Source organism: Chaetomium globosum, genomic scaffold (assembly GCF_000143365.1).
Source record: "Chaetomium globosum CBS 148.51 scaffold_2 genomic scaffold, whole genome shotgun sequence".
Classification (NCBI taxonomy): Eukaryota; Fungi; Ascomycota; class Sordariomycetes; order Sordariales; family Chaetomiaceae; genus Chaetomium; species Chaetomium globosum.
In genome coordinates, this window is record NT_165977.1 from 42,037 (window position 1) to 69,107 (window position 27,071).

General features: G+C 55.4%; 10 protein-coding genes across 10 annotated transcripts; 5 read left to right on the plus strand and 5 right to left on the minus strand.

Annotated features, from left to right (window-relative positions):
• Positions 1-3,674: 3,674 nt before the first annotated feature.
• Positions 3,675-5,370, plus strand: CHGG_02149 (uncharacterized protein; the record flags this gene model as incomplete). Its single annotated transcript, XM_001228664.1, has 2 exons — positions 3,675-4,062; positions 4,127-5,370. The coding sequence occupies 2 exons, from the start codon at positions 3,675-3,677 to the stop codon at positions 5,368-5,370; spliced, it is 1,632 nt and encodes a 543-aa protein (XP_001228665.1).
• A 531-nt stretch (positions 5,371-5,901) lies between these two features.
• CHGG_02150 (uncharacterized protein) lies at positions 5,902-7,017 on the minus strand (the record flags this gene model as incomplete). The annotated part of the gene is made up of 3 exons (XM_001228665.1): positions 5,902-6,006; positions 6,081-6,671; positions 6,748-7,017. The coding sequence occupies 3 exons, from the start codon at positions 7,015-7,017 to the stop codon at positions 5,902-5,904; spliced, it is 966 nt and encodes a 321-aa protein (XP_001228666.1).
• An 844-nt stretch (positions 7,018-7,861) lies between these two features.
• CHGG_02151 (uncharacterized protein) lies at positions 7,862-10,464 on the plus strand (the record flags this gene model as incomplete). Its single annotated transcript, XM_001228666.1, has 2 exons — positions 7,862-7,867; positions 8,038-10,464. The coding sequence occupies 2 exons, from the start codon at positions 7,862-7,864 to the stop codon at positions 10,462-10,464; spliced, it is 2,433 nt and encodes an 810-aa protein (XP_001228667.1).
• A 411-nt stretch (positions 10,465-10,875) lies between these two features.
• On the plus strand, positions 10,876-11,474 carry CHGG_02152 (uncharacterized protein; the record flags this gene model as incomplete). The annotated part of the gene is made up of 2 exons (XM_001228667.1): positions 10,876-11,097; positions 11,166-11,474. 2 exons carry the CDS (start codon positions 10,876-10,878, stop codon positions 11,472-11,474), a joined length of 531 nt encoding a protein of 176 aa, XP_001228668.1.
• Positions 11,475-11,832: 358 nt separating this feature from the next.
• CHGG_02153 (uncharacterized protein) lies at positions 11,833-13,845 on the plus strand (the record flags this gene model as incomplete). The annotated part of the gene is made up of 3 exons (XM_001228668.1): positions 11,833-12,271; positions 12,342-12,553; positions 12,619-13,845. 3 exons carry the CDS (start codon positions 11,833-11,835, stop codon positions 13,843-13,845), a joined length of 1,878 nt encoding a protein of 625 aa, XP_001228669.1.
• A 380-nt stretch (positions 13,846-14,225) lies between these two features.
• Positions 14,226-16,226, minus strand: CHGG_02154 (uncharacterized protein; the record flags this gene model as incomplete). Its single annotated transcript, XM_001228669.1, has 3 exons — positions 14,226-14,399; positions 14,466-15,890; positions 15,978-16,226. The coding sequence occupies 3 exons, from the start codon at positions 16,224-16,226 to the stop codon at positions 14,226-14,228; spliced, it is 1,848 nt and encodes a 615-aa protein (XP_001228670.1).
• A 2,436-nt stretch (positions 16,227-18,662) lies between these two features.
• CHGG_02155 (uncharacterized protein) lies at positions 18,663-19,919 on the minus strand (the record flags this gene model as incomplete). Its single annotated transcript, XM_001228670.1, has 4 exons — positions 18,663-18,853; positions 18,909-18,970; positions 19,023-19,631; positions 19,858-19,919. 4 exons carry the CDS (start codon positions 19,917-19,919, stop codon positions 18,663-18,665), a joined length of 924 nt encoding a protein of 307 aa, XP_001228671.1.
• A 1,612-nt stretch (positions 19,920-21,531) lies between these two features.
• On the plus strand, positions 21,532-23,350 carry CHGG_02156 (uncharacterized protein; the record flags this gene model as incomplete). Its single annotated transcript, XM_001228671.1, has 4 exons — positions 21,532-21,580; positions 21,655-21,898; positions 21,961-23,138; positions 23,214-23,350. The coding sequence occupies 4 exons, from the start codon at positions 21,532-21,534 to the stop codon at positions 23,348-23,350; spliced, it is 1,608 nt and encodes a 535-aa protein (XP_001228672.1).
• A 457-nt stretch (positions 23,351-23,807) lies between these two features.
• CHGG_02157 (uncharacterized protein) lies at positions 23,808-24,524 on the minus strand (the record flags this gene model as incomplete). Its single annotated transcript, XM_001228672.1, has 1 exon — positions 23,808-24,524. The coding sequence occupies one exon, from the start codon at positions 24,522-24,524 to the stop codon at positions 23,808-23,810; it is 717 nt and encodes a 238-aa protein (XP_001228673.1).
• A 930-nt stretch (positions 24,525-25,454) lies between these two features.
• On the minus strand, positions 25,455-26,613 carry CHGG_02158 (uncharacterized protein; the record flags this gene model as incomplete). Its single annotated transcript, XM_001228673.1, has 4 exons — positions 25,455-25,561; positions 25,615-25,749; positions 25,806-26,468; positions 26,529-26,613. The coding sequence occupies 4 exons, from the start codon at positions 26,611-26,613 to the stop codon at positions 25,455-25,457; spliced, it is 990 nt and encodes a 329-aa protein (XP_001228674.1).
• Between the last annotated feature and the right edge of the window lie 458 nt (positions 26,614-27,071).

Genomic DNA, 27,071 nt, shown 5'->3' on the forward strand with positions numbered 1-27,071 from the left:
TGCCCCTGATTCTCACCTCTGGGCGACAATGGCCAACATACACGCATTTCTTCTTCTTTTTCTTTTAAAAAAAAAATAAACAAATCTGGTGGCAATGCCAATCCAATCAATCACACAGATGACATGGCAAGCTCGGAACCCCGGAAACTTTGAGAACCGGAGATGTTAGACCAGGTTCCATCCATCCCACTATTGCCGGGCCCCGGGTATTCTTTCCTTCTCAAGTAGATTGCAGATGTGTGGCTGCTGGCAAAAGGGTCATGATGATGACATGATTCCATAAACGAATGATAGCATGGGCGACGGAAGTAACCCCCAACACGGCTCGGGTCATCTCGACGGTGCACTCGCCCAGGCCCAGATCGAGGAGCAGAAAATTCTTTCTGCCGCCACCGAACCGGAGTCTCGATGTAACCTCGGGGTCTCAAAGCTGGGTCACACATCTGACATGAGGTTGGGCGCGCCCAAGGTGCCAAGCACATCAATGGATCAGGATTCGATGGGAACCTGGGAAAAAGCACGATCTCTTCGGCCACGATCCACCCCAGTGCCGCCCGCCAGAAAGGTTTTTTTTTTGGTCTTGAAAAGCCGAGGGCCGCGGAGGGCCCGTCCCGAGAGTGCCGGAGGAGGGCTGAACGAATCCGGTCGTTAGGCGCCCCCCCTTGATACCGGGCTAATGCAAGGGACGAAAAGTGATTTTGGATGTCACTGGGAATGATGACACCTCTTGCTTGACCGGCCACCACATGGCAGCACGTTAATCGTCCCTTGGCAGGTGTCGAGAGAGGGTAGGGGTCATAGGGCTCGACTCTGCACCCGACAAGTGTCAGATGGCGTGAGATCAGGAACTCTGTGTACCAACGATGGTGGTTCTTCACGTTGCTCTCGACGAGCCACCTCCTAATTCCGTTGACCATAAAGAGGAAGGCAGACAGACACTATTAGTGATTAGGGCACGACCATAACTCGGTCCCGAGTCAATGGGATGCGACTGCACAGGCCGGTGGTGGCAAATTAGGGCTGCAAGGACACCACCTCACCGTGTGACTGGTCAACCAGTACTCAATGGCCGTTAGCTGGGAAGCGGGGTGACAGCTGTCAAGCGAATACTTCGGGTACCTCTTGCGGGTATGAAGAGCTTCCCGCGCGGCGGATGGCATTGGATCGACGTGGCTATCGAGGCACCGACGCATATTGGCCTCGGCTATGATGGGAAGGGACAGATGCAACGGGACGTGTGACAGATCACCTACGGTACGGTGGGAAGGACGGTGGTAATTGACCTTGCCTCGACGACAGGGGATCGTCTGTCAGGTATGTACAGGAGATATTTACGGGTGCGTGTCGACCTTACATTGAGAGGAGTGCCTGTTACACCGCATCCGCCATGAAGCCCTGCGTTTGGAAGGTGAAGCCGCCGCATACGACGCTCTTTGACGACTATCGTCGTGTAGTAGGGCAAGCAAGCTGGGGTTGCGCAAAGCGGGCAACTCGAAACTCGAAGTGTCTGGGTACCTCGGTTATGTTGCGACCTGATTCTCCCCAACTCCAAGTCGAATAGCTGCGGTCTCCTTCCGGGAGCCGCTCCGGGGCCAGTAGTGTAACAAACGAACAGTTCTGGCACACGCGGGGGCCTGTGCCGCTCTGAAGCGGCGCTCAGGGCGCAAAAGCACCGAGTGATGTGGGTGACTGAGGTGCAATACAAGATCTCCGATGGGATGTGTGGGGCCGTTGCGCACGCCGGGCAGGCTTCGGAACACGCTTGTGCAAGGTACGCGAGATTCCGGGCGAATCAGGGAGCATGAGATTGATGAATTGGTTTCTGCTTTTGAACGGGACAAGAAATCTGGAAAGGTCTGCTGCAGTGCTCCTGCTCAGACTCTGTCGGCGCGTTATGCTGAGAAAATCCGCCGCGCCTCTTTCGCGTTCGGTTAACTCACCTTCACCGGTTGCTAACTCGGAAAGTAAAAGTCCGACCTCTTCCTTTCAGTTTCAAATTCAAACTTCCACTCAACCGGAGGATGGGAGGCGAGTGCGGCGCCTACAAACTAGCGCGACTCCGCATTGCTGTTCTGAGCGTTTTTCTTTTTATTTTTGCTTCCTCTCCTCCCGTCTTGTGGCGTGGGTCAGTTTCGGCTTGGCGGGTGGCCCGAGGGTTAGGGATGACTTAAGCCAAATCGAGTTGCAATTTTGGTTCATCCCGAGTTCCCAAGTTCTGGGTTCTAAGGGTTTCCATTGTCAGCTGACGCCGAGTGGGAAGAAGAGGCAGGAGCGACACTGCTGTCCAGCCCCCGCAATCCCATGTTCCCCCGCACCTCTCCTGTCATCATGAATGTTGGACAAACGGCCACCTTCACGTGGGTTGGGTGGGCTCGGCGGGGGAGCGGTCAACTGCTCTGGCTCGTCTGGCTCTGGCTGTGTGCGCTTGGGGGAATCTCTGCACCAATCACCTCACCATTAACCAGCCCACCAGCCCGCCCATAGGTGGTGCCACACGGTTGCCCAACCTGTTCGCAGCGTTGTTCTCAATTGAGTTGCGGAGCTCCCAGTGTCAGGCTAGAGACTGCCCGGAAGAAATCGATTGGGTGCAGTCAGCTCCGGCTCCGGCGTTCCCAGACGGTGCATGGTCTCCGACCCAGAGGCCAACCACAAACCCGCCTCTCCCAACCCCACGCTGACCGTGTTGCAACATACACTACCTTCCAACACGTGGTGCCAGTGGCAGTATCACCCATTCTGATGGTCCGGCCTTCGACCGCCCACGTCCTGCAACCCCCCACCAGTGTGTCGTGCACTCTCAAACACTTCTTTTCTGGGTCCCTTCCCCCTAGCGAGACGCCGCAACATCAGGAGTTGACGAGGCAAAACTGTTTTGGCCGCCCGCTATTTGACCTCGCAGCCTGGAGATCCGTGTGGCCGAACATGCTTCGCTGAGCAGATCCTGCAAGACACGAAGTGCCGACCACCAAGACACGGGCAAGACGGGGTCGAGGGAGCTCCCATCCCGTGCGACGCCAGTCACTCACTCGGCCACACTTAGCAAAGCGCGGGACCGTGCGGGGTGCATATAATAATAACTCGCGCCGAGCTTGAAGTAGGAGACAGGAAAATTCTTGTCGTGTGTGCCCTGCCTGCCTGCGTATCTGTATTATCGAGCAGTATTCACCCGCGGCTTTCCTTCGGCGGTTATTTTGAGAACTTCCAAGTTGGCGAGCCGCCAACTTCGTCATCTTGCGGGTTGATCGTCCAACCAAGCTCCTCAACTGCCGCCCCGCCGGCGTGCTGGGGGGTCGGGCCTGGGGGGGGGGCGCTGCGAGCGCGGCGGCGAGTGAGCTTCTTCTTGCCGCCACCATCTGGACCGGGCTGGGCTTCCGAGCGGCCCCGCAAAACACCCAACCGAGCCAACGCACAACTGCGCCGGGAACCCAATTCACCACCTACCCTGGTCGGTGCCACAGATCCAGCGATTCGCGTTGGAGCTAGGACTCCTTGGGAGTGGCTCGTGAGTGTGCTCATCCCGTTCGTGTCTGACCCCAACAACAAATTGTCCGCCCCCCTCCACCTCCATTTCTTCCCCAGTTTCTCCCCAGGTGTCCAGCTCGCCATTGATCGATACTACAGCCCACGGCCGCCTCACAAGCTCACACCGTGTCCCTGATGCTTGCAGCATTCTCATGTCGACTGGGTTAAAGCCATTGCTGCTTCCGCGGCTCGTGGAAGAGCGGAGGAAGCTGGGGGAACAAGATGACACCGGCGACCAGACACCGTACTACTACACCTACAATTCGTCCTCGTCCGACCTTACTTCCCCTTCACCCATTACATCCACCTTCTCGCCCACCAACCACTCGACGTTATCCGGTTCGACCTCATCCCTCGAACACGTCCCACCGCCATGCACCGAAAACCCGTCATCCCCTACACAATCTCTGCACGCGACCAGACCCAGCAAATCCCAATTGCCCGATGTCGAGGAAGAGCCATTGGAAAGAGAGGAGGAGAAACCGGCGACTCCGCCCAAATATACCGACCGGGAGTTTGGATTCCATGACTACTGCTTGTGTGGGTGCTTCGGTCCAAGTTGTGTCGGTGAAGGTTCTGCTCGCTTTGCTAATACAGGAGCCAGGCGACTTTCCATGTTCTCACAATGCCGACGTGACGCAGAGTACCGGTCCGTACCATTATATGGCTCCTGACTCCGACTACGATCTCGGCTTCCTCAGTGATGGCGACTTCAACGCCAGCCCAAGGCAAAAAAAGAGGCGCCACGGATCCGATGCAGGGTTCTCGACCTGGAGCACGAGGTTGGGGTCGAGACTGCCGAGTCTGCCTCGCTGGCGATCTTCCTCCACATCTAGGCGTAACGACCTCACCTTCTCTCCCGCTTCCGACCCGTCTCTCGTCGACTCCCGCCCGAGCTTCTCCCTCGCTGCCTCGAGCCGATCCTCCTCCGTGTCACGGCCGGCGCACGTTTCCGAGCGCGCGCAAGGCTCGGTTCCGGCCACTCCTGCCCTCTCCTTCTACGAAAGCTCCGAGAGCGTTGTTCTGCCCTCGCCCCTCGACAACCTACCGGCCACTTTGGGACGACGGGTAGAGCGCGATCGCGCCAATGCGACCACCCCCCTCTTACCCCCTCTTCTCATCGACACAACGCCGAGTCATACCATATCCCCTTCCCTACAGACTTCGCCATTGCAGTCTCCTTCCATGATCACTTCGCGGGTCCCCGATTGGCCGACAGCCAAGCCGTATGCAACACCGCCGCTCAGTACCAAGCCGTCCGTTTCTTCTCTACGCCGCGGAACAATCTCGAGTGCCTTTGGCGACGCCCCCTCGCCAATTCCCTGCTTTTTCGACCACCAGGACTCTTGGTCCGACTGCCTCGGCCACGCAAACTTTACGATTGAACCCAGGCCGTATTTGCCCGAGACGACCGATCTCGTGTCTCTTCAATCCTTCCGTTCTGACTGGAACCTGGCGAGAACCAACTACGCCAAGCACCTTGTGCGGACTGGCGAACACTACGGGTCCACCTCTAAAACGTACGCCTTGACAGAAGCCAAATGGGCTGAGATAGAGCAAGAGTGGCAACGGGACGAGGACCATCTTGTTCAGCGCCTGGGGGAGCAGTGGAAGAATGATCCCTCTGTGGTCTCCCAACTGCAGCGCACGGCTGAAGAGAAACTCTCGCCGTCGATCCCCCGTATGCTCAGCGACGATGGCAAGTTCCCAGAGCTTGGCGACGTTGAGATCATCGGACCGATGTTGCGCGATGCCGCCATGGCCCGCGAGGGAGCCCCAGACGATAAGCGCAATAGCGCTTCCGGTTGGCTCAAAAACCTGGCGGGTAAGGTTGGGCTGCGCAAATAACGGCGTACGGAGACCCCTAACCAGCACCACAACTACCCGCACGGCCTTTAGACACGAACACATGCCCGCCATGATATAATGAGGACGACACAACCGCAAGGGTCTCCCTCTCCTTTGCTACGCTTTTCTTGCCTCTTAATCAAGATACCCCATCAGTTCAATGTTGCCGTCCTTCCTTTTTCCCATTTGCTAGATGGAAGCGATTGTGATATTCTCCCCTATCCCTTACATTTCCGGTCTTAATCATCATGACGATAGCGAGGAGCCCAATGTGCTGTATTTGCTGTCCGCATATTCCGGTGTCTGAACCTCAGTTCCTAGGCGCTTTGTTTTATACGGGAAAGAAAAAGGAACCAAAAGCACTCATGGGGATTGGCAGGGTGATCGGAATTTTGCAGTTAATAATCTCAGTGTATATCTGAGTGGATCTATCCAGTAGAGCACGGAGCTTAATAGTGACGTTTGTCTTGACTGGTATCCCCCACCGTTCTCTCCTCCCCTCCGCGCCGTTGCCCTCCTCGACTGAGGCGCTTAGACAACGGGCCACCCACTTGAGAAGTTGATTCGATTCCAGCCAAACTTCTTCTGACCGTCTCCGAAACCGATGCGAGTATCCACATAGTGATAGTACAAAACCTAAAGAAGTCTGTCAGCTCGAGATGGTCTTACCGTGGAAATTAACACAGGCGGGCGGGGCAGGCATGACTTACAGGTCCGTTCGTCGGGTCTTGGTACGCACCTTGCCCACCGGGACCATACACCCAGTTGTGCGACTGGAGGACTACGGTGCCACCTCCGGAACGGCACGACCTGCCGTCCCTGTCAACAAAGGGGCCAACAGGCGAGCTGGATCGACATGCCAAGATCCTGTACTCCTTCCCCGCCGCCGGCCTGTTTTTGTCATAACCACAGCAGGTGCCCTTGGAGAAGAACAGGTAGTAGAAGTCGCCGTTCTTGAACACAGTCGGGCCTTCCATGGCCGTATCGTTGGGGTCAAACGCGACCTGATACGCGGCGCCGTTGCTCTTGGTCGGCGTCATGCGCACGCGATGGATGCCGTTCCAGAAGCTACCAAACGTGAGAAAGTAGTTGCTTGTCCCCGGCTCGTTGACGAGATTGCCATCGATAGCGTTGTACGGCAGACCGGCGCTCGACACCACCCCGGTGGAGCCGAGATCCGTCCAGGTGCCCGCATCCAGGCTCGAGGACCGGGCGATGCCGATGGCCGAGTTCTGGACCCCGAAGGTGCTTACAGAGTAGTACAAGTAGTACTGGTTGCCCACCTGCGCGACGTCGGGGGCCTACCGCCATTTAGTGCATGTCACCTGAAGAACGAGGACCTGCGGAGAGAATGGTGGCGTGGCATGCATGACTTACCCAAAGGTCCTGGTTCCCAGGCAAGTTAATGGAGGATCCGCCCGGCAGCGCTGCCCCCTTGTAGGTCCAAGGGCCGGATAGGCTCGGTGCCGTGTGGATGGCAATTCTGCCGCCGGTCGAAAAGCGAAAGTATGTGCCATCTGCACGACGAATGATGGATGGATCATGGGAGTTGTTGCAGATTCCACTGCAGGCCTCTGGTAGAGCATAAGCAGAAACTAGAGCCGGGAGTAGAGCCACAGCTCCTAGGATATCGGAAAGCCCAACCATAACGCCGGCACGGGGGTGGTATGCGGGAAGGCTGCGAATGGCATCCGTGTGCAGGGAACAATCGCCAGTGATTCAGAACTCTGCCAGCTTATGTATAATTATATATGTATTTACTCGGTTCTTCCTTAGCGCATGCCCTTGAAGAAATTAGAATGGAGTTAACGTAGCCATGCCAAGGGCTAAGGCATGAGCCGGTATGTTACCTACCCGGTGCTCGCGTTCTGTGATGGGATAAATTCATCTTCTCCTGCTTCCATCGGCCGGTTCGCCTTTTCGCACCTTGTTTTTCCACCCAGTCAAGGAACCTCGCCGTTTCTTGCACGAGTCTAGGCCGTGTGAGTGTTGGATCGCGTCGTTCCGTCGTGTCTCATTTATGACCGAAGCGGAATCCCGGAATCCGGGAACAGGACGAAGTCGTGCACCGAGCCCAGGACGACGCGCGCCAATAAGAAGTTTCACCATGGGAGGAAGAGAGGGGCTCGGCAGACTTGTTCCGCAAATAGCTTCAGCCTCCCTTCAATCCGTTAATGTTGACAGATTTTGCCGAGGTCCTTTACACCGCTGAAAGATACCCCGCAAGACGCAGTTATAAACAGAGTCTGCGCCGATGGGTCACGTAATCACGAGACGAAGGTTGACTAGGTACCTACTCAGAGGCATTTACCCCGTCTTTGTTGTTTTACCACAGCAATTACGGCGTTGGCGTGCTTCTCAGCGGTCGTGTACACTGAGCGTTGTCATCATACGGCGACTTGCCTCTATTTGCGCCTCAGTCGGCGGTTCATGGAGAGGTACTCTCTGGCCATTTTGGTAATCTTCAGCTCATTTGAGAAGGGGAACAGCAATGGGAGTAAGAGAACCTAGCATGTGCAAGAGGCTAGGAAGGGTATATTATTGTAAAAAGCTTTTAGACTGAGCCGTTTTGCGAGATCTAGAACGTCTTCTTGAAACACCACTGCGAGTTATTTACTTCGCCCGCACCGTAGCTTGGTAATACATGGAGCCAATACCCAACCGCAGGGCTTCGGACACGAAGGTAAAGAGGCCTTCGGAGGGTTATTACCCCGAACTAGAATCGCTGACAAGGGTTTCTCCACACTTCTGAACGATGATACCAACTTCGCCAGAAACATCCAAATTTTAAAGTACAACAAGATGAGCGACACGGCAGAAACAGCCTTCGAGACAGAGCCCCGGGAGCCATATCGGTATGAACCATTACCAACGCTCTCGTCTATTCGGCTCCTGAGCGTGGTAGGGAAGGGGCAAGATGGGTCGGTGCATGTATCCCTGAAGACGGTCGATTTGGAAGATGATCCCTTCTTCTATGCGCTATCCTACACCTGGGGCAACCCTCATGCGAATGGTGTTGACTTCACTGCACATTTCAATGCTGTAGACAACGAATACAGCCCTCTTGAGAGAAGCCCAATCTTATGTGATGGGAAGAGACTCAAAATCCAGAGAAACCTACTCGACGTCCTCCATGAGTTTCTTGACGCTTTGGGAGGACATCAAGAATATGAGCAGAGCCCTGAGTCATTCTCTTTGATGAAGCGCGAGAGTGACATTTGGATTGACGCCGTTTGCATCAACCAGGGGGATATGGATGAGCGGGGAGAGCAGGTTAGGATCATGGACAAGATCTACACAAAAGCCGCCCACACAATCATTTGGCTGGGTCGTGCCGACGAGTATACCCCCGCCGCGGCAAAAACGATCGAAAAAGTCGCCGCCTATCCCAGAGAGGCGTTTGTTCAAAGTGGAGCGACGCCTTTCCGGCGGCAAGACCCCGAGGTATACGCCAAGAGCAACCTGGCCTACACCGACTGGATGGACTGGTGCAGTTTGGCTGCCCTTCTTAAACGGCAGTGGTTCACGCGTTTGTGGATTATCCAGGAAGCTATCCTTTCTAGGGATCTCGTCATTCTCTGCGGAAAACACAAGATATCCTGGACAGACCTTGTCACGGCAGCACGCAACATCGAAGCACGTTGTCAGATATTGGGCTGGAACCCGAGTACCATGTTTATTCAGGCTCACGAGATTGCGGTGCCTCTTGAACACAACGTCTTGCAGCTTGCGGACTGGCGAGACCGCTTTCACAGTAGCACGAGCACCGCTCCTGGACGCTTTACACTCGAGAAACTCATCTACGACACCTGGGTTTTCCACTCGGGTGACCCCCGCGACAAAGTCTACGGTATCCTGGGCCTAGCGGATCCCGAAGTGCGCGCCGGTTGGGTTATCGACTACTCCAGATCGCCCGAAAAGGTCTTCGCCATCACCACAAAAACCATCATCGAGCAGTCCCAATCCTTCAAGATCCTCTCATGTGTGCAGGATGCTTCCAAACGCAAGATCGCCATGTACCCCTCCTGGGTTCCTGACTACAGCCTTCCCTACTTCAACATGATGTGCAACTACGGCTCGTTCGCCGTGGCGGGGCCCCAATACCCAACGCCGCAGCTGGTACCATCCCCATCACTAGGGCCAGACTCATGGTCCCGCCTGCGCCTGCGGGCCCACATCTTCGACACCATCGTCGAAACGGCCAACGAGCGGACAGACTACGTCAACAGCGCCATGCTGCTTGAGCCGTCTTGGTTCGAGCTCGCCTTGCTCCTCAAGGCCCCGTACCCGGCCACGGGCCAGAAGCGGACTGAGGTCCTCTGGCGCACCCTCTGCGCGGACCAGGACGCCGGCACCGCCAGCCCGGCTCCGGCACGGTTTGGGATGCTGTTCAAGGAGTTAGTGAGCGCCATGGTAGTGGTGCGCGCCGAGCTGGAGGAGGAGGTGTCGCAGGAACCGGATCCACCGAGGGATTGTGCCCTGTCCTTTGCCCAGGCGCTGCAGAGAGCGAAGGAGGTTTGGGCAGATGTCGGCTGGGCTGGACTAAGTGCCGAACAGATACGGGAGAAGACGAATTCGCGGCCGAGATTTCTGGGCAGACCGCAATTTGGCTGGCTCGTGCATACGCTGATCAAGCTGCAAGCCTTGTTTGTGACTGAAGAGGGTGGGCATGCGGACACGCCAAGCTGGGGGGAGCTGGAGAGCTTTCAGGAGAATCCGAGTTACGTGATGAGAGTGAAGAATGGAGCCGAGAGGTCGCTTGTTCAGCCCAAGGACCCCGCGTTTAAGAACTCGTTTCAGCGGAGGTACGGGAAGAGGAAACTGTTTTACACCGAAAAGGGGTACCTTGGCCTTGGCCCGGCGTCGGCTGCCGTGGGGGATGTGGTTTGTATCATGCCTGGGGCTGCGGGCCCATTTGTATTTCGACCTGACCAGGAGGGGGGTATCAAGTTGGAGAACCAACCGGACTGCGGTGAAAAGAGGGATCACACAAAAAGGTTTCGTCTCATAGGGGAGAGCTATGTTCACGGTATCATGCATGGCGAGGCGCTTGCAACAGAGGGCTTTGGTTTGGAAGAGGTCGAGCTCATCTAAATGTATTAACGACGCTTGCAAAGGTCCTAGCATATTAAAGCGCTGCTTGAACTTATATCTCCACACCTCTCCTCTCGAAAATGAGTTTAGTAATAGCATGGCGGAGTATGAATAATAATAATAATAGCATGTGGTTGGTGCTGGCCGGATGGATGCTTTGGTCGTAATTATTGGAGGTAAGTGGCGACTATCGGTTGGTGTCAAGTAAGGATAAATGAGAGAAACAGGGAAACATGCAGGGGATACAGACTTGCCATAGACAATCCAGACCACAAGCTCTCAGCTCGTTGACGTCATGGTGCGCCCTTGGTGCCCCCCTTTCTAGTACAACACCACCGCCATCGAAACTGTCGTAGCCAGGCAACTACACACACCTATAGTCGGGAACCAAACACAGCCACGCATTTCAAAATGCCTCGAATCTCAAAAGCGGTCAAACAAGACCATGCCCTCATCAAACGCGCCTTTCGACGCCTTCGGGAAGCCGACCCAGACACCCGTAGGCCAGAAGAGTTCGTTTGGGCTTTGGACCGATACCTGATAGTGGAGGACCTTGTTGTGTCCCCGGCTCTTGATAACCACATTGCACGTGGAGGCGAGAGACACCGAAGACTATCGGATGATTTCGACAGTGTAAGTTCTGTGGCCCTCCCATCATGGACTATGCAGTCGACGCCGGATGTTGATTGCCTGCTGCGTAGATGAACGCAAAGTTACGACACATGCACAGGTTTAAACCTGCCGAGCCCAGTTTCGACTCGTCACTCAGCGCCATATGGGTCGACCTGGAACCTCACATCAGGGAGGAGACGAGCGGCGACTTGAACTTGCTGGAGGAAAGTCTTTCAGAGGCCGAATCTGAAGCGCTGGGAAAGAAATACGAGGATATCAAGGAACTTCTACAGAGACCCTACGGTGACAACGGCATCCCGGATGAGAGGACTCTGGCCGCCATTTTGGAGATGCCCCGGCAAGAGCTGATGGCGAAGGTCGGAGTTTCGGGGGAGTAGCTGAATTTGTCTGCGGCGACGGTTCACAGGGCCCAGTGCGGGATACATCATGCAATCAACTCTTATTGTTTATTTATTCAAGTTCCAAATAACTTTGCCTTCTTGGGTTGTTAAACTTTGTCAGTGCCCACAGCCGCTCTGGATGGCGTGACGCAATGAAAGCGAAAATCACACCCTACGAGCCCAGTGACTGGTTCTCCGCAATAGGATGGATCTTCGGCGATGCGGTTAAACAAACCCGACACATCCCATACCATTTCTCTTCTCTGAGTCACTTGGAAAAAGGGCACAAAATCCTGCGCTGGCATCTCGAGTAGGGCCGCGATTCTTACACTCTCAGGGGTTCCAGTTGTTTACCATGGATTCGGCTCAAGACGAGAATAGCCACCCTCAGCAAGCGGTTAACCCAGATTATGACTTGACAACCAGCATCGACCCAAACGGGGTCGGTTTACGGCAGAAGTTGACTTCGTACGGAGATGTACACTTTTCGCTCTTTATGCGCAAGCTTTTCATCAAGGCAATGGGATACAGTGAGGATGCCCTCTCCCGACCTATCGTGGGCATGGTCAACACATATTCAAGCTTTAACCCCTGCCATGCCAACATCCCCCAGCTCATCGATGCCGTAAAGAGGGGCGTTCAATTAAACGGGGGACTGGCGATCGACTTCCCAACCATCAGTCTACACGAGTCCTTTGCTGCACCCACAAGCATGTATCTACGGAACCTGATGAGCATGGACACTGAAGAAATGATCCGGGCGCAGCCTGTTGACTCCGTTGTTTTGATAGGAGGTATGTTACCCAGAGCTCCTGTTGTTATTTCACAGCTTTCATGGACCTGGATCATGGCTAACATCCTTAGGTTGCGACAAGACTACGCCAGCCCAGCTGATGGGCGGGATATCCGCCAACAAGCCGATCATCCACCTTGTCACAGGCCCTATGATGCCAGGCAGTCACCAAGGGGTGAGGGTTGGGGCTTGCACTGACTGCCGGAGCAACTGGGCTAAGTTCCGGGCCGGCGCCATCGACATCGAGGACATCTCTGCTCTGAACGAGGAGCTAGCACCGACTGTAAGTCACGGTAACTCTTGTTGAGCCCATGGTTTTTCCCAACCCCGGTTCCTAACGAGGTATAGGCCGGCACCTGCGGCGTCATGGGTACCGCAAGCACCATGGCCTGCCTGCTGGTTGCGCTGGGGATGATGCCCATACAGGGAGCCACAGCGCCCGCCGTGTCATCCGCCCGCCTGCGCATGGCCGAGTCCACCGGCGCCTACGCTGTTCAACTGGCCAAGTCTCGCCTCCAACCGCAAGCCATCCTCTCACGGGAATCCTTCCTTAACGCTATCACCGTCCTCCAAGCCATCGGCGGCTCCACCAATGCCATGGTCCACTTGATGGCCATCATCAACCGGCACCCAGCCCTCGCAGGAACCATAACCCCCGCCACCGTCGATGCCATCGGCCGACAGACCCCGCTCCTCCTGGACCTCAAACCCAGCGGCGAGAACTACATGACCGACTTTCACAATGCCGGCGGCATGCTCGCCCTGTTGCACCAGCTCAAGCCCCTCCTCCACCTCGACGCCCTCACCGTAACGGGCCGCACCCTCGGCGACGAGCTCACCCACACTCCCTTCTGCCCGCTGGCTCCGGACAGCCCCGCCAACTGCATCCGCCCGCTCGACGACCCGCTCTACCCGTCGTCCGCGCTCGTCGTCTTGCAGCACGGCAATCTCTCCCCCGGCGGCGCGGCCGTCCTCAAGGCGAGCGCGTCCAAGGACAGGCGGCTGCTGCGGCACCGGGGCAAGGCGGTGGTGTTTGAGGGGTCTGCGGACCTGGCGGCGCGGATCGATGATCCGGGGTTGGAGGTCGATGCGGACAGCGTGCTGATTTTGAGGGGGATTGGGCCGGTCGGGAACCCGGGCATGCCCGAGGCGGGGCTGATTCCCATTCCCAGGAAGCTGGCCGCGCAGGGGGTGCTGGATATGCTGCGGATTTCGGACGGGCGCATGAGTGGCACGGCGGGTGGGACGATTGTGCTGCATGTTTCGCCCGAGGGGGCGGATCCAGGGTCGGTCTTGGGCGTGGTTAGGGACGGGGATGTGGTAATATGCGATGTGGAGACAAGGGTGTTGAACTTGGAGGTTGCGGAGGGGGAGATTCGGGAGAGGATCGAGCAGAGACGGCGGGAGATGGTTGGGAATAAAGAGGAGCCGTGGATGGCACGCGAGAAGACTAGAGGATACCACGGGTTGTATATGCGGGAGGTGAACCAAGCGGAGCACGGGGTGGACTTTGGCTTCCTAACCGCGGACGGTCCCGGGACTGCGATTCAAGGAGTTGAAGTCGTGAGTGCATGAGCGGTGGGCAGTGGGATAGATATTACGGCGGAGCGGAAGCGGAGGGGCTCGACGCCGGGGCAGAGGTTGTACCAGAGTTGATGAGCTGGAGCGGGCGATGGCATCGTGGCGTCGACTTTGGTATTGAAACTCGGGTATCATTTGTATGCACCTCGACGTGAACCCACCCCCCCTGTCGTCTGTCTGTAGAGAGATCGCAGGCATGCACTGCTGCCCCCATCTGGTGCTTATACGCTCATTTGAAACGCTTCAGTCCACCGCCAGCTCCCGAGCCCAGGCGCACCGTAGTGCTGCCCGCCCATTTCAACAGAATCCAGACGCCGTAAAAAGTTTATCCAAATAAGTATCCAAAATGTACTTCCAATATCGTTCGTCGCTCTTTATGACATCGCATCCGTAAATAACATGCCAGCAATGCTGGCAGATGTCAGAGTAGATAAGACACCGCACACAAAGGCCGAAATAGAAACTTTTACGACGTCACCCGAACGTTTGGGGGAAATCTGCGAGAGAACACCGATCTGGATACCCAGCGAGCCGATGTTGCCAAAACCCTGTTACACCAGTGTTAGATACAGGCCGTCAGGTGTCCGTTTGTAAGAGGATAGGGGACAACTCACGCAGCAAGCATAGGTGGCGATCAACTTGGACCGGGCAGCCATCTCCTTGTAGCGCTTCTGCTTGACTAGGGCATCAAAGGCGGCATATTCGTTGATGATGATTTTCTTGCCAATGAGCTCGCCAACCTGGCGAAGGTCGTTCTTGGGCACGCCTAGCAACCACGCAACCGGATAGAGGATGTATCCGAGGATGAGCTCCAGGGACAGGACCGGGCCCGGCGCAACAAGGCCCCAGTATCCGCCCCACCAACCCAGCAATCCGTTGATTAGACCAACGAAAGCGATAATCGTCAACAAGCAGGCCACAATGGTGGCACCAATCTTGAGACCAAACCACGAGCCGTTGGTGAAGGCGTGGAGTGCGTTGACGGTGTGTTCGTTCTCCTCGCTATCGGGGACCTCGACCTTGCCGGCGGTGATAGGCGTCTCGGTTTCGGGATAACGCATCTTGGAAACGGCCAAGGTGGCGGGAATCGACATGATACAACTGGAGACCAGAGCCTGGGCGTTTAAGCCCATGCCGATGTAAGCCACCAAGACGGAACCCGCGATGGTGGCGAAACCGCACGTCATGATCTGGTGGATTTCAGCCATGGTCAAGTGGTCCATGAAGGGGCGGATGAGCATGGCGGACTCGCCCTGGCCGATAAAAGGGGTGGCGGCAGCGACGACGGCCTCGGCGCCGGACACGCGAAGACTCCAGAAGAAGAAGACGGCGAACTTGGAGATGAACCACTGGATGAAGCCGACATAGTAAAGCATCTGGACGAGGGCGATGAAGAAGATGATGGCCGGGATGACGCCCGTTAAGAACCAGTGGTTGTAGGGCAGCTTGTCGTCGGTCAAGAATTCTAAGCCCTTGGCTGCAAAACCCAGAAGCTCGCGGGCCATATCGGAGATGAACTTGAAGATGTCGTAGCCGGCCTGGGTACGCAGCACAAAGACGGCGACGATGAATTGCGTCAACATGCCGCCAATAACGGTGTGCCACGGAATAAGCCGCCAGTTTCGCGATGTGGCCGTGAGCACGGACAGAAGTACGATAAACCCAAAAATCGAGATGGCACGGTTCGAACGCGTGTTGTCGCCGGTCTCTTCGGGGACGAAGCTCCCGACGAGGAAGACGCCGAAGGTGCCGAGGCCGGCAATCGGCTTGTGCAGCTTCGCCGGGACGATGTCATAGATCCTCACGACTGTCTGGAGCCAGATGAAGCGGACCGGGCGGAGAGCTAGCCTTGCAGGGATATAGAGGGTGATGAGACGCAGCATGATGGCAATATAAACCAGGGTTGGAATTAACCATCCCCTCCCCTCGGTGTGGCGGAAGAAGACGAGACCGTAAATCCACCATCTGCAACGGCGGCCGTGGCCATCAGCTCGGTGTTCAACCACAATAGGCAATAGGCAAATAGCGCCGGGGAGACACTAGGAAGAGGGGTTCACGGACGCGGTGAAGACCATGAAGGTGAGTAACTGGGCCAACTTCTTCCAATGGCGGTTCCATAAGGCAACGATGGGCCGCTTGTCCTCCTCAGGTTCCGAGTTGGCACGCAGCGAACCAACGTTCTCGCTCTGCTTCTCCGAGTCAACGCCATAATGCTCGGCCGGCAACGAGGTATTCTTGTCGTCTGTCACGGCGGCAGGTCTGCTACTGCCAGAGCTGGGTTGCTTTTCCAACACGTATTGCGGTGGAGCCCGGCCACTGGACTCAATTGTGTCGTGGCCCGGCGCAGGGGCGTGCTGGCCATCGGAAGAAGCCATGGTGCAAGCTGCACCGCGGGAGCTTGACACCTACGGGGGTGGTCGTCGGAGAAGAAGCTCGAGATGGAAAGCAGAGCGTTTTGGCACTGCTGGTGATGCGGCGGAGATCCGGCTCCAGAATAGCGGGTCGGAATCGGCTGCCGGAGATCGGCACGATGCGCGGGCGCACGAGGTTTAAGAGTTTCCGGAGAAGCAGCCAAATCTAGAGAGGGCGAGGGAGGGAGGGAACACGCGTGAGATAGGGTGATAGGTGAGGAGACATTCTTGAGCAACCTCAAGCACACAGGGAAGGCAGAAGAGCTGTGGGGTCCGTTGGAGGAGGGGCGCAAGGGACATAAAATAAAAAAATAAAAGATAGGGCGCGTGCCGGTTCTCATATCGGGAGGAGTGATGAGGGCACGATAAGGAAGAATCCGATTCGGTGTTACTGGGTCCTTCGGCGGATCTCCTGTGCAGATTCATGTCGCGTGCAGCCCCGCTGACCGGGACCAAGGGCAAAGCCGCGGCGGGGACTTGTCGTCGGGGGACGCCGAACCAGCCAGGGCTTGCATCGGCCTCCTTCCCGACGGGGAGGCAGGTAATTCGGGAGCCATTGGCCAATCAGGCGGGGGTAAGCAGCGGGGGAGGCGAAAGAAACACTCAGCTCCCTGGCGTTCCCAAGTTGGCCACCGAGGGCGCCCTCCACTCTTCTGTCGAGGCTAAGAAGATCACCGGTCGAGTGGCACCGGGTCGTTGAAGCCACCCTCCCTTGCCTCCCAACCAAGCGCCAACCGATGACACCTTCTTCTTTCGCCCACCATGTTTATCTGAGAGTCTGGGAATTGATGCAACCTGCGAAGCGAGGCAAGGCGAGAATGCGAGGAGATAGTGCGAAGGTGGCCAGGGGAGGATTGTCAGATACCGCCAGCATGGTTATCAGTGATGAGGCCCAGCCGGTAGTTATAAGCTATCCATTTATGTGACACACTACCATCCGAGGAAACCATGGGACGCAACCACGTTTTGTCGCCTTGTCTTGTCTTGTCTCACTCTCTGATCATCGAGGGGTGCTTTACAAGTTGGGAAATGGAAGAGAAAATTCTTGTGGAAGGTTCTCCATGAGACATCCCACCTGCCAATTTGAATCTTCGAATGAGCGGGGCCATGCACCCCGCAAATGCCGAGGAATCCGCATTCGGGACCAAGAAGAACGGCACGAGAAGGTAAAATTCGCATCTCAGGCTGTCGTGTGAAATTCCAGAGCGCGTTTGGCCTGAAGCCACCAGCGATCGAGCCCAACAAAACCTGGGGTTCTCGCTAACCCCGGATTTGCAAGCGAGAGACAGTAACGTTAACCAGGACAATGGCTTCGGAAATCCCCCAAAGTCGGAAGGTGGAAGGCGGGTGAGCATGTGGTGCAGGGGTGCGCCACCGCTTGGCTCTTTGCTTGGCTGTGGTTGGCCTCGGTTGGACCTGGAAACGACAAGCTGGAGTTTGGAGCAGGTGATGGATGGAATGTACACATCATGGGCAAGCTCTGAGCTCTTGGGACAGAGAGATTGGCAAGTTCCCCAACGCAAGGTTTGCAGAGAGCTTCGGTGCTGTGATGCTGTTTGGTGATATCCCACGTAGAACGTAAGCCGGAGTAACCTATATACCATCTTCCAACAGGTCGGGGAACGCAACTATCCAACCCGTACGTTGATCCGTTATACAACCCTCGTCTTTGTGGTGAAATCTACGTTCGTTGAAAGAGAAGAGTAGAGCCACGAGGGCTGAAGGCAGAAGTGGCCTCGGTATCTGAAGGTGACATCCTGCAGGATCACAGACCCGCAAGGCTTCCAACAGAAAGTGCGGGACCCCGGCCGATAACGGTTTTGACGGCCACCACCAACCCCACACACGGCTGCAGAAAGCAGGGTACCATTGGGCCCAGGGGATCGGATGAACCCCCCCGGGTTGCCACCGCAGCTTCAACAGCAGGTTGCTTTCCCAGCCGCAAATCTCTGGGAACCATCTCTGGGAACCTAAAACTGACCTGAGCTGGAACTGAACTCCATGCAGTTGCCCGTGGGTTGGGCTGACACGCCCTTTTTGCCTCCGGAGTAACCAGAAGTGCGAGCTCGGAGGGCTAAGGCCTCGGGAGCTCGATCCGCCCTGGCTGAAACCGAATCGGGCCGTAACAGTTCATATCAAGACCTGCCCAAGTGGGAAGAGCTCAGATAAGAAGAAGCCACCAAAACGGTATCGGAACGAGCATTTTAGCTCCTCTTGGCTTAAACCCAGTATCGGCCCCAGATATCGTACTCGTCTTTTGTCCCCCGGAACTTGAAGTGCACTGGGATGACCTCTTGGAAACCCTCGTCGATTTTCGGTTCCTTAAATCGCGACGCAAAACCGCTGAATGCGATTTTTGGAAGGGCCTGACGGGCTTCGGGGTTGAGCTACCGATGACAGTTAGCAGTGCATCCTCCTCGCGCCATGTGCAGAGATGTCGCCGTGTACCTTTTCGTTCAGGGCTCGCGCCGCCGCATTATGCTCACACAACTGCAACGGCGTCTGGAACCAAAAGCACCGAATAGGGACTTTGTGCTTGCGCGCGAGGGCTATCCACTGCGAGCGCGTGTCGACATCGGCATTTGTGTTATCTGGCGCATGATTAGCGGGCCGAAATTACACCACAACAAGCCAGCACGAGCTTACCGACGACGATAGACTCTCCCTTCCCAAGTAAATCAGCCGCTGTCTTGAAACATTTGTCTTTGCTAGTCAATGTTAGCGGTGTACGAGGAGTGGCCGGAACGGACAGGGGCATACCTCTTGAGAGTATCTTGGTTGACTCTCTCGTAGTTTAACGGCTCCAAGTATTTCCAGTAAAACGTGCTCTTGCCAGCGCCAGGGAACCCAACAAAAAGCACAATATCCTGGTCGTTGGACTTGGTGGCCCAAGCCTCATTGTCTTTCTCCTCGTCGGTATAGGGAAAGTTGGCAACATCGAAATCCCGCGCAAAATCCCGTGGCTTCTCCCCGAGGAAAAATTCTTCCGGTGTTTGGTATTTAATGTTGATGTTATGGGCGAGGTTGCGGTCAGAACAGCTGAAATCTTTCCCAGCAGCGCCCGGTCCCTTCGGCTCGGCAATCCGGCCGCCAGCGTCGCCAACAAACACGCTATTCTCGTGGTCGATCTCGGATTCGGACAAGTCGTAGTCTTCCTTCATCTCGGTCCACATCCCGGGCCGTGGTTTCCGGTAAATATCCTTCCCAGTCGCCGCGTACAGAGTGAGGGGGATGTCGAGCTGGCTCAAAACGGCACTACACTTTTGTTTGAAGCCGGGGACTCTGTTCTTTGCGCTCTTCGGTCCTTTCGATTTGGGATCTGGATGCAGCGTCAAGCCACCTTGGTTTGTGAAGATGACAACTCGGTACCTACGATCAATTAGCAAGGGGGGATAAAAGGGCATCAACCGGACCCAACGCACCCCTCGTCAATGTATAGTTGTCGGAGACGCCCGGGTACAGAATGGTGCCACCATTTTCCAGTCGGCCGGGTCATCAGGATATCGCTTGCCCGAAGCGGATGTGATCAAGGTGGAATCCTACGGTCGGGTGAGCTTCGAGGACGACGTAAATGGTGCCCTGGGATGCTTCGTACCAGATCGAATGCGGCGATCTTCTGCCGTTTGGCCGGAGCCTCGAGCGCTGGCGAATCGGCATTTTCGGGTATGTATTTTGCAACAAGCAGTGTCGCAGGTACGTCCTCATCGGGGGACCGCTCGGCCCAGGTGGTACGATCCTTGGGCTTTTGTGATGCGGGGGTGAAGAAGTTTGCGACAGCGGTCTCTAGCCAAACAAGTCAGCTCAGCTGATGGGAAGAGCACAAGATAATGGCGAAATCGCACTAGAAATGGCAGATTGGGTTTTCCGTTTCAATGGAGGCGGGGAAATAGCTCGGTCATTCTCAGCGGCAGGCCGCTTTGACCCTGCGGGCGACGAGCGAGCGGGCTTGATGGGCGGCATCATGCAACTTGTTGTCGTACCCAGGAGTTGCTGAGGGAGTGAGATTCGAGGGTTCGAGATTAACGTTTGACGCGTAAAAAATGGCACAACCACAGACTTGAGACAGGTCGCTACTCCATACATTTTGTTCCAGCTGCCCGGGCAGTGCAGTCCCGCCCCACGATGGGCAGCGCGAGAAAGACGCGTCGAGGTACGAAAGCACGTGACTAAAGGCGGGGCTCGCAGGGGCTGTTCCAGGAAGTTTGCACGAAGGCCCTATAGGCCCAGTGCCTCCGGGCGAAATAAATTCCATCCAAGTTTGCACGAGCTAAGTGACTTCGATCCAGATGTAGTTAGCGTACTTGGACCCTATAGGCTTTAATGCCTCCGGGCGAAATAAATTCCATCCATCCATCCACTTTGAAAGTTCACAATCCTGGACAGCCAATCAAATTTGCACTGTGCAAGTTCACCTGGTTCCATCACTTTCATGACACCAGACTTCTCAACGTTACCGATGACTCAATGATAGTCCTGTAAGCGCCCCCCTCTCCAAAAGAAAGGGAAGAAAATGACGAAATAGTACTGGCTGCATCATGTTCGTACTGGAAATTTGGAGCAAGAGTAACTTGTTGACCGATAACCCTTCTCTACCTACCTTTTCCCCCCCATTCACGGTGTCATTGAGCTGCCAGAGACTGTAAGGCATCATGAAATCATGTTGTTTTCTTCCATGCTCATGCAACATCTCAAGTTAAAAAGGATGGGTAAAAACGAGGGTAGCATCAGCCAGCTAACAGCAGTGCGGCTGGGTACCTTCCGGGTTTAGGTAAAGACCTCGCTGCAATCGAACATTCGGGTTCTCTCAGGATGTAGCAGATACAGTTGAGACTTGTAGGTATCGAATAAACCATACATACAAGGCCCTAAACAATATAGCAAATTTAGGTACAAAGTAGGGTATTACGTGACAGAACTAGAATTCAGTTGTTTAGTTAACTAAGTCCGTGGTTAATCACCTGCCAGTTGCCAGTTGCTGTTTGTTTTTAGCCGTCACCAAAGGGTTCCGGAACAACCTAGCCAGGTTCTGTTGCGTACATTAGCATGATCGGATGGAAGACCTCAGACTCGTGACCAAGGTTGGGTAGTTTGTGTATTTAATACAGCCCTGCCTTTGCTCATTCCAGAAATCTTTCTCTTTCTCTCACACAAATCACAATCTTCATTCACAACCCTAAGCAGCAACTGAGTAACCTTCATCCGCAATTGAACGTTCACTCACAACCACCATCTCTCAGTCTTCATCTTGGCACCATTAGGGTTACCCAAAATGGGGAACCTCAGCAGAATATACCGGATAGCATTCCTAGCCGTCATCGGTGAGTCGTCCACACACCTTTCCAGCAATGAACCCATTATTCTGTGCTTTGTTTTGGTGTTAACACATTCATAGGCGGCGCCCTCTTTGGCTTTGACATCTCGTCCATGTCAGCTATCATCTCGACACAGCCGTACTTGTGCCAGTTCAATGAACGTGGCTTTGATGAGAAGGGCCAGTGTTTGGGTCCTTTTTCTGTTACCCAAGGTGGTATTGTTGCCGCCATGCCTGGCGGCTCTTTGATCGGCGCTCTAGTCTCCGGCTGGCTCTCCGACCGCAATGGCCGAAAGAAGGCCATCATGATTGGTGCTCTTGTTTGGTAAGTACTCGACCTTAGTTGAACTCGACACCGTGCGCGGGCTTGAACTAATCAAGGAATAGGATCCTCGGTTCCATCATTGTCTGCGCTTCGGTTCACCTAAGCATGCTCGCCATTGGGCGTTTCATCAACGGCTTTGCTGTCGGTATTTGCTCGGCCCAGGTCCCCGTCTACATCAGCGAGATCTCTCCGCCGTCGATGCGTGGTCGTCTCATCAGCCTGCAGCAGTGGGCTATCACCTGGGGCATTCTTATCATGTATTTCATTTGCTTTGGGTGCGCCTACATCGAAGGGAGCGGCGCTTTCCGTATCCCCTGGGCCTTGCAGATGCTACCCGCCATTGGGCTTTTCGCCGGCCTTCTGCGCGAGCCCGAGTCTCCCCGGTGGCTCTTCAGCAAGGGCCGAGAGGCTGAAGCGGAGAGTGTCCTCGCTCTACTCCACGGCAACGGCAACGCCAACTCCGATTTTGTCCGGCACGAACTCCAGCAAATCCGGACCGCCGTACAGGAGGAACACAAACATGCCGACGCCAGCTGGTCTGAGTTGTTCGCCTCCAACATGCTCAACAGGATTTCGATCGGTATCTTTACTCAGATCTGGTCGCAGCTCACAGGCATGAATGTGATGATGTACTACATTACATATGTCTTTACCATGGCTGGGCTCTCAGAATCCGGTACCAACGCTGTCCTCATCCCCAGTAGCGTCAGCTTTGCCATCAATGTCATCATGACGTTGCCGGCCCTTCTCTGGCTCGACCGCTGGGGTCGCCGGGCGCCGCTACTTATCGGATCTGCATTGATGTGCCTCTTTCTAGTTATCAACGCCATCATGTTCGGCGTCTACGGCCGCACTCCTTACCCTGGCGAATTTCCGTCGGCGTCCGAGTCCATGGCGGTGAGCGGGGCCCCTGCTTGGGTCATTATTGTGTCGACCTGCCTGTTTGTCGCCAGCTATGCGCCGACTTGGGGCCCTGTATCGTGGACCTACCCTCCGGAGCTCTTCCCTCTGCGCCTCCGTGGCAAGGCCGTCGCCCTCGCAACCGCGGCCAACTGGACCTTCAACTTCGCCCTTGCCTACTTTGTCCCCCCGGCCTTTGAGAATATCACTTGGAAGACATACGTCATCTTTGCCGTGTTTTGCGCCACGATGCACCTCCACGTCTTCTTCTTCTTCCCCGAGACCGCCAACAAGTCACTCGAGGAGGTGGCCCAGATATTTGATGACAAGCAGCCAGGTTGTAAGTTTGTTCCCGCTTTTCCGCTTCCTCGTCGTATTATTAAACGGCAATCGACCGACTGACATTTGATTACAGCTATCAAACATCTCGGCACACCGGCGTGGAAGACCCGGAACACCCCGGCGGCCATCATGCACCAGGATAGCCAAGACACCTCCAAAGATACGGGGCTGGGACAGGTGCATCAGGAGGGCCTGAAGCAACGGTATTAGGGACCTTGGCATACATCTTTAATAGTCTATTGCCATTTCTAGGCTTCTTCGGGAAGCCTTTCTTGGACGGAAAGTCACAGCGAAGGCACACGGGGTGGGTGTAAAGCAAGTGGACCAACGTTATGGATATGGAGCAACCTGGTGGCTTTGGCATAGATGGACTTTGGGCCTCTTGTTGGGCACCATGATGGGGTTATGCATCATTGTGTATTGTTTACATGTACCTATGAGCTATTACTAGTAGAGACCCCAATAAGCGATTCCTAACACCAGCCATTATGCATCTTTGCTTTCCGCTTCTGATCGCGAGTGTTGCTTGTCCGTTACCCTATCAGAGTCCACAGAGCCTGGCTGTTTGGAGTATCCCTTTTCCTCGACACATTTTAGAGGAGATCAAATCATCAAACTGAGACCATAACACCAACTTCTCCCGAGCCTTTCAACGCACCACACCTCATCAAATGACACCGGCGCGCTTCTCGCGCGCCTGCATCGTCGCCTTCACTGCAACTGTGTAATTCTCTCCCGTCTGTGCCACAGCATGAACAATGACATCCTCCCCAAACGGCCATCCCTCCTCCTGGTCCTCACGCCGCTCATCATACTGCGCGTATTCATCACGATCCTCCTGCAGCGTCCGCCTAGCCGCCGCCAGGGCATCCTCACGCCGTGTATAGCACCCCTGGATCTCGGCCGTCTGGTATGCCGCGCGCTTGTCCTGGGTATAATCCGTGCGGTTCTGCAGCACGTAGTGCAGCCGGCCTTCGCCGCCCTCCGGCAGCCGCAGCGTGTGTTTCTTGCTCGGGTCCTCGTGCTCGGCCCCGACCGCCGGCAGCGACTCCGTGTTGGGCTTGGTGTCGAGTCCCACCAGCAATTCGTGGCCGGCCGCGGGGCCCCGCGCGTACACCATGACGTGGTCGTCGTGCGGCCAGCTCTCGGCCGCCTCGCCCGTGTAGTCGGCCCGCGTGGCGTACTCGTTGAAGTCGCCCGGCTTGTAGCCCAGCGTCTCCAGGGCCGAGAGCGCGAAGGCCTTGGCGGCGGGGAGGCTTGTGTGCGTGCCGAGGACGTGTGTGTCGCGGGTCGAGCCCGAGGTGTCGCGGTGGAAGTCGACTACCGTTAGGGTGGTGTGGTAGAGCTGTTCGGGGATGGATGGAGTGCCGTTTGTGTCTTCCATGATGGCTTTGCGTGCAAGGTTAGTGAATGCAGGTATTCTACTGGACGTGGTGAGTAGGTAATCAATGGTTCGCTAATTACATGTACGGTGTTCCTAAGTAGGGAGGCTTGTTGTCTTTCGTGTTTAGGTAGGATTCGAGTTTAATAGCAATTCATCCTTTGTGATTACAAGTGGAAATATGGAGTGGCAAAGAACTATCTAGTAGATGACGATCTTGATCGTTCAGGTTCGAGAACAGCTTTGTTGGCAAATGCAAAGAGGGGGCCTGGAATAGTCGGTGTATTCGACGATGTGTTATGACGCCAGCACAGAGTGGCGAGACCTGCCCCTCATTCATCCGGTCACAACTGCACAGACCATGGATTATTATACAAGGTTATCGATATTGAAGTGACGTGACCGATAATACAGGAATCATCTGGATCTTGGGGTCATGCTACCACGTACGAAGAAGATTTGCACGCCCACCCATGCCTTCCAAACCCCTGGTAGGTATCTCATAACACCCGGGGACGCGTCCATTATCTCTACCCATATCCTTATTTGTTTTCGCAAAACGGCACTTGGTTCCGAGCTTTCACGACACCCGAACTAATTGAAGCTAACATGAAGGCTCTTATTGTTGGATTAGCCACATAGGACTTTCTGGCGGATACCAGCTGTTGAACAGCCATGGCACCGGAAACAGCCATGGCACCGGAAACGGTCATGACACCCGGAAACAGTTTCATGGAATCTTGGCAGCACAAAGACTCGGGTTAACTCAAGAAGACAAAGGAAAGATTTAGGATAAAGCCACTTGCTCTAAATAACTCTGAGAAGCGGTGGAAGAAGATCAATCAATTCTTTCTCCCCATCTTTCCATCTGAATGTCGTTTTCCAACACTTATCAACTCCCCAAAGAAAACTTCTCGCCGACCAACTCTTCGCTCAGACTCCATAACCGGTCAGCGGCAACGGGATCACTGGCATGAGGTGCGGGATTGGTAAATTGGCAGTCGACGAGGTAGAGGCCTTTAGTCTCTGCATTGGGGGTCCTGTGTTAGCCGCATATTACAGTCCCACGCAGCACATGTTATGGAAGACCTACCGTTAAGAGCTGGGTCCAACGCAGCGATGAGCGTCGTCGAACTGCCTTCATCTGGAGTCTTCCAGTACGGCGCAACCTTGTAGAACTGGGCGGTGAGCTCGTCGTCTTGGTCCCTGCTGAGGTCCGTCTCAATGGCTAAGGAAAGCATGTCAGCGGTCGGACGAAGAAAATAACAATCTGAGGGAGCGTACTTCCGGGATGAAGAACATAGGCAGAGATGCCGCTTCGCGATAAATGTTTTTGTAGGGAGACGGTGAACAGGATGTTTCCCGTCTTAGACTGCGCGTATGCGACAATGCCGTTGTATCCGTCAGGGGCGCACTTCCCGAAAGCACCTGCCAGCGGTTTAACGTGATCTTCTTCGGGAGGAACAGGCTTGCCCACGTAGTTGTAGTCGGAGAAGCGGATGGGGGAGATTCTGTGGCCGGCACTGGTAAGAGACACGACGCGAGTCGCACCAGGGGGGTTGAACTCGGCAGCCTTGCGTAATAACGGTAGGAGGAGGTTAGTGAACAGGAATGGGCCGATATGGTTGGTTCCAAACTGCTGCTCGATGCCTTCGGGTGTCGCCTGGCGGGATGTGACAACGATGCCGGCGTTGTTGATGAGGATGTCGAGTTTGTCAGTCAGGGCGGCAACGTCGGCGGCTGCTTGGCGGATCGCCTTTTGTGATCCCAGATCCAGAATGACGATTTCTACCCGGGTGGTAGGGTACTTTTCCGAAATCTTGGTTGCCACCTCTTGAAGTCGGGCCTTTGTACGGGAGGCCAAAATCAAAAGGCCGGGGTTCTGAGACGCAAGGTTCAGGACGGTCGCTGAGCCGATCCCCTTGGGACTGACGCCCGTCACCAGGACTGAAGCACAAGGGGTCAACACAGCTACACCAACAATAGCGATTATGGGGTGTTACTGACTTGTTTTCCCCCGAATTTTGTCCGCGAACACCTTTGCCACCTCGGATCCGGGCGTCCGTTCGCCGAACTCGGAATGAGAGGCCATTGTGGTTGCTTAGCGTAGCGGGGACAAACTCGCAAGTAAATTGTAATAATAATTTGGTGTCCAGAGACGGGAGAAAGAGTTAGCAGGGCTTTAAGTCGATAAGGGGCGTACGTGGTTTGTAGCCTGCTGGGTTGAAGGTGTGTAGGTAGTGCATTTAATGCCGGATCCAACCCGGCATCTTATAATACTGCTCCAGCGGCGAGGGCAAACTAGGGGATACATTTTCCGCCGAAACAACCGCCGCGTCGCGTATTCCGGCTGCGGGCCGCCAACACCGGCCCGTTCCAGCGACCTTACCCCGCATGATGCCGTTCCCTCCCCAAATGACACCAAAAGGCCGTATGGATATCTTGTCCGTGCCTGGGGAAACTGTTTACCCCACCATCCCCAACCTAGCCAAGTCCAGTCCCCGGCATCCGGCAGTTTTCACCCATCTCCGCCGGGGCAGTCGCCTTTGT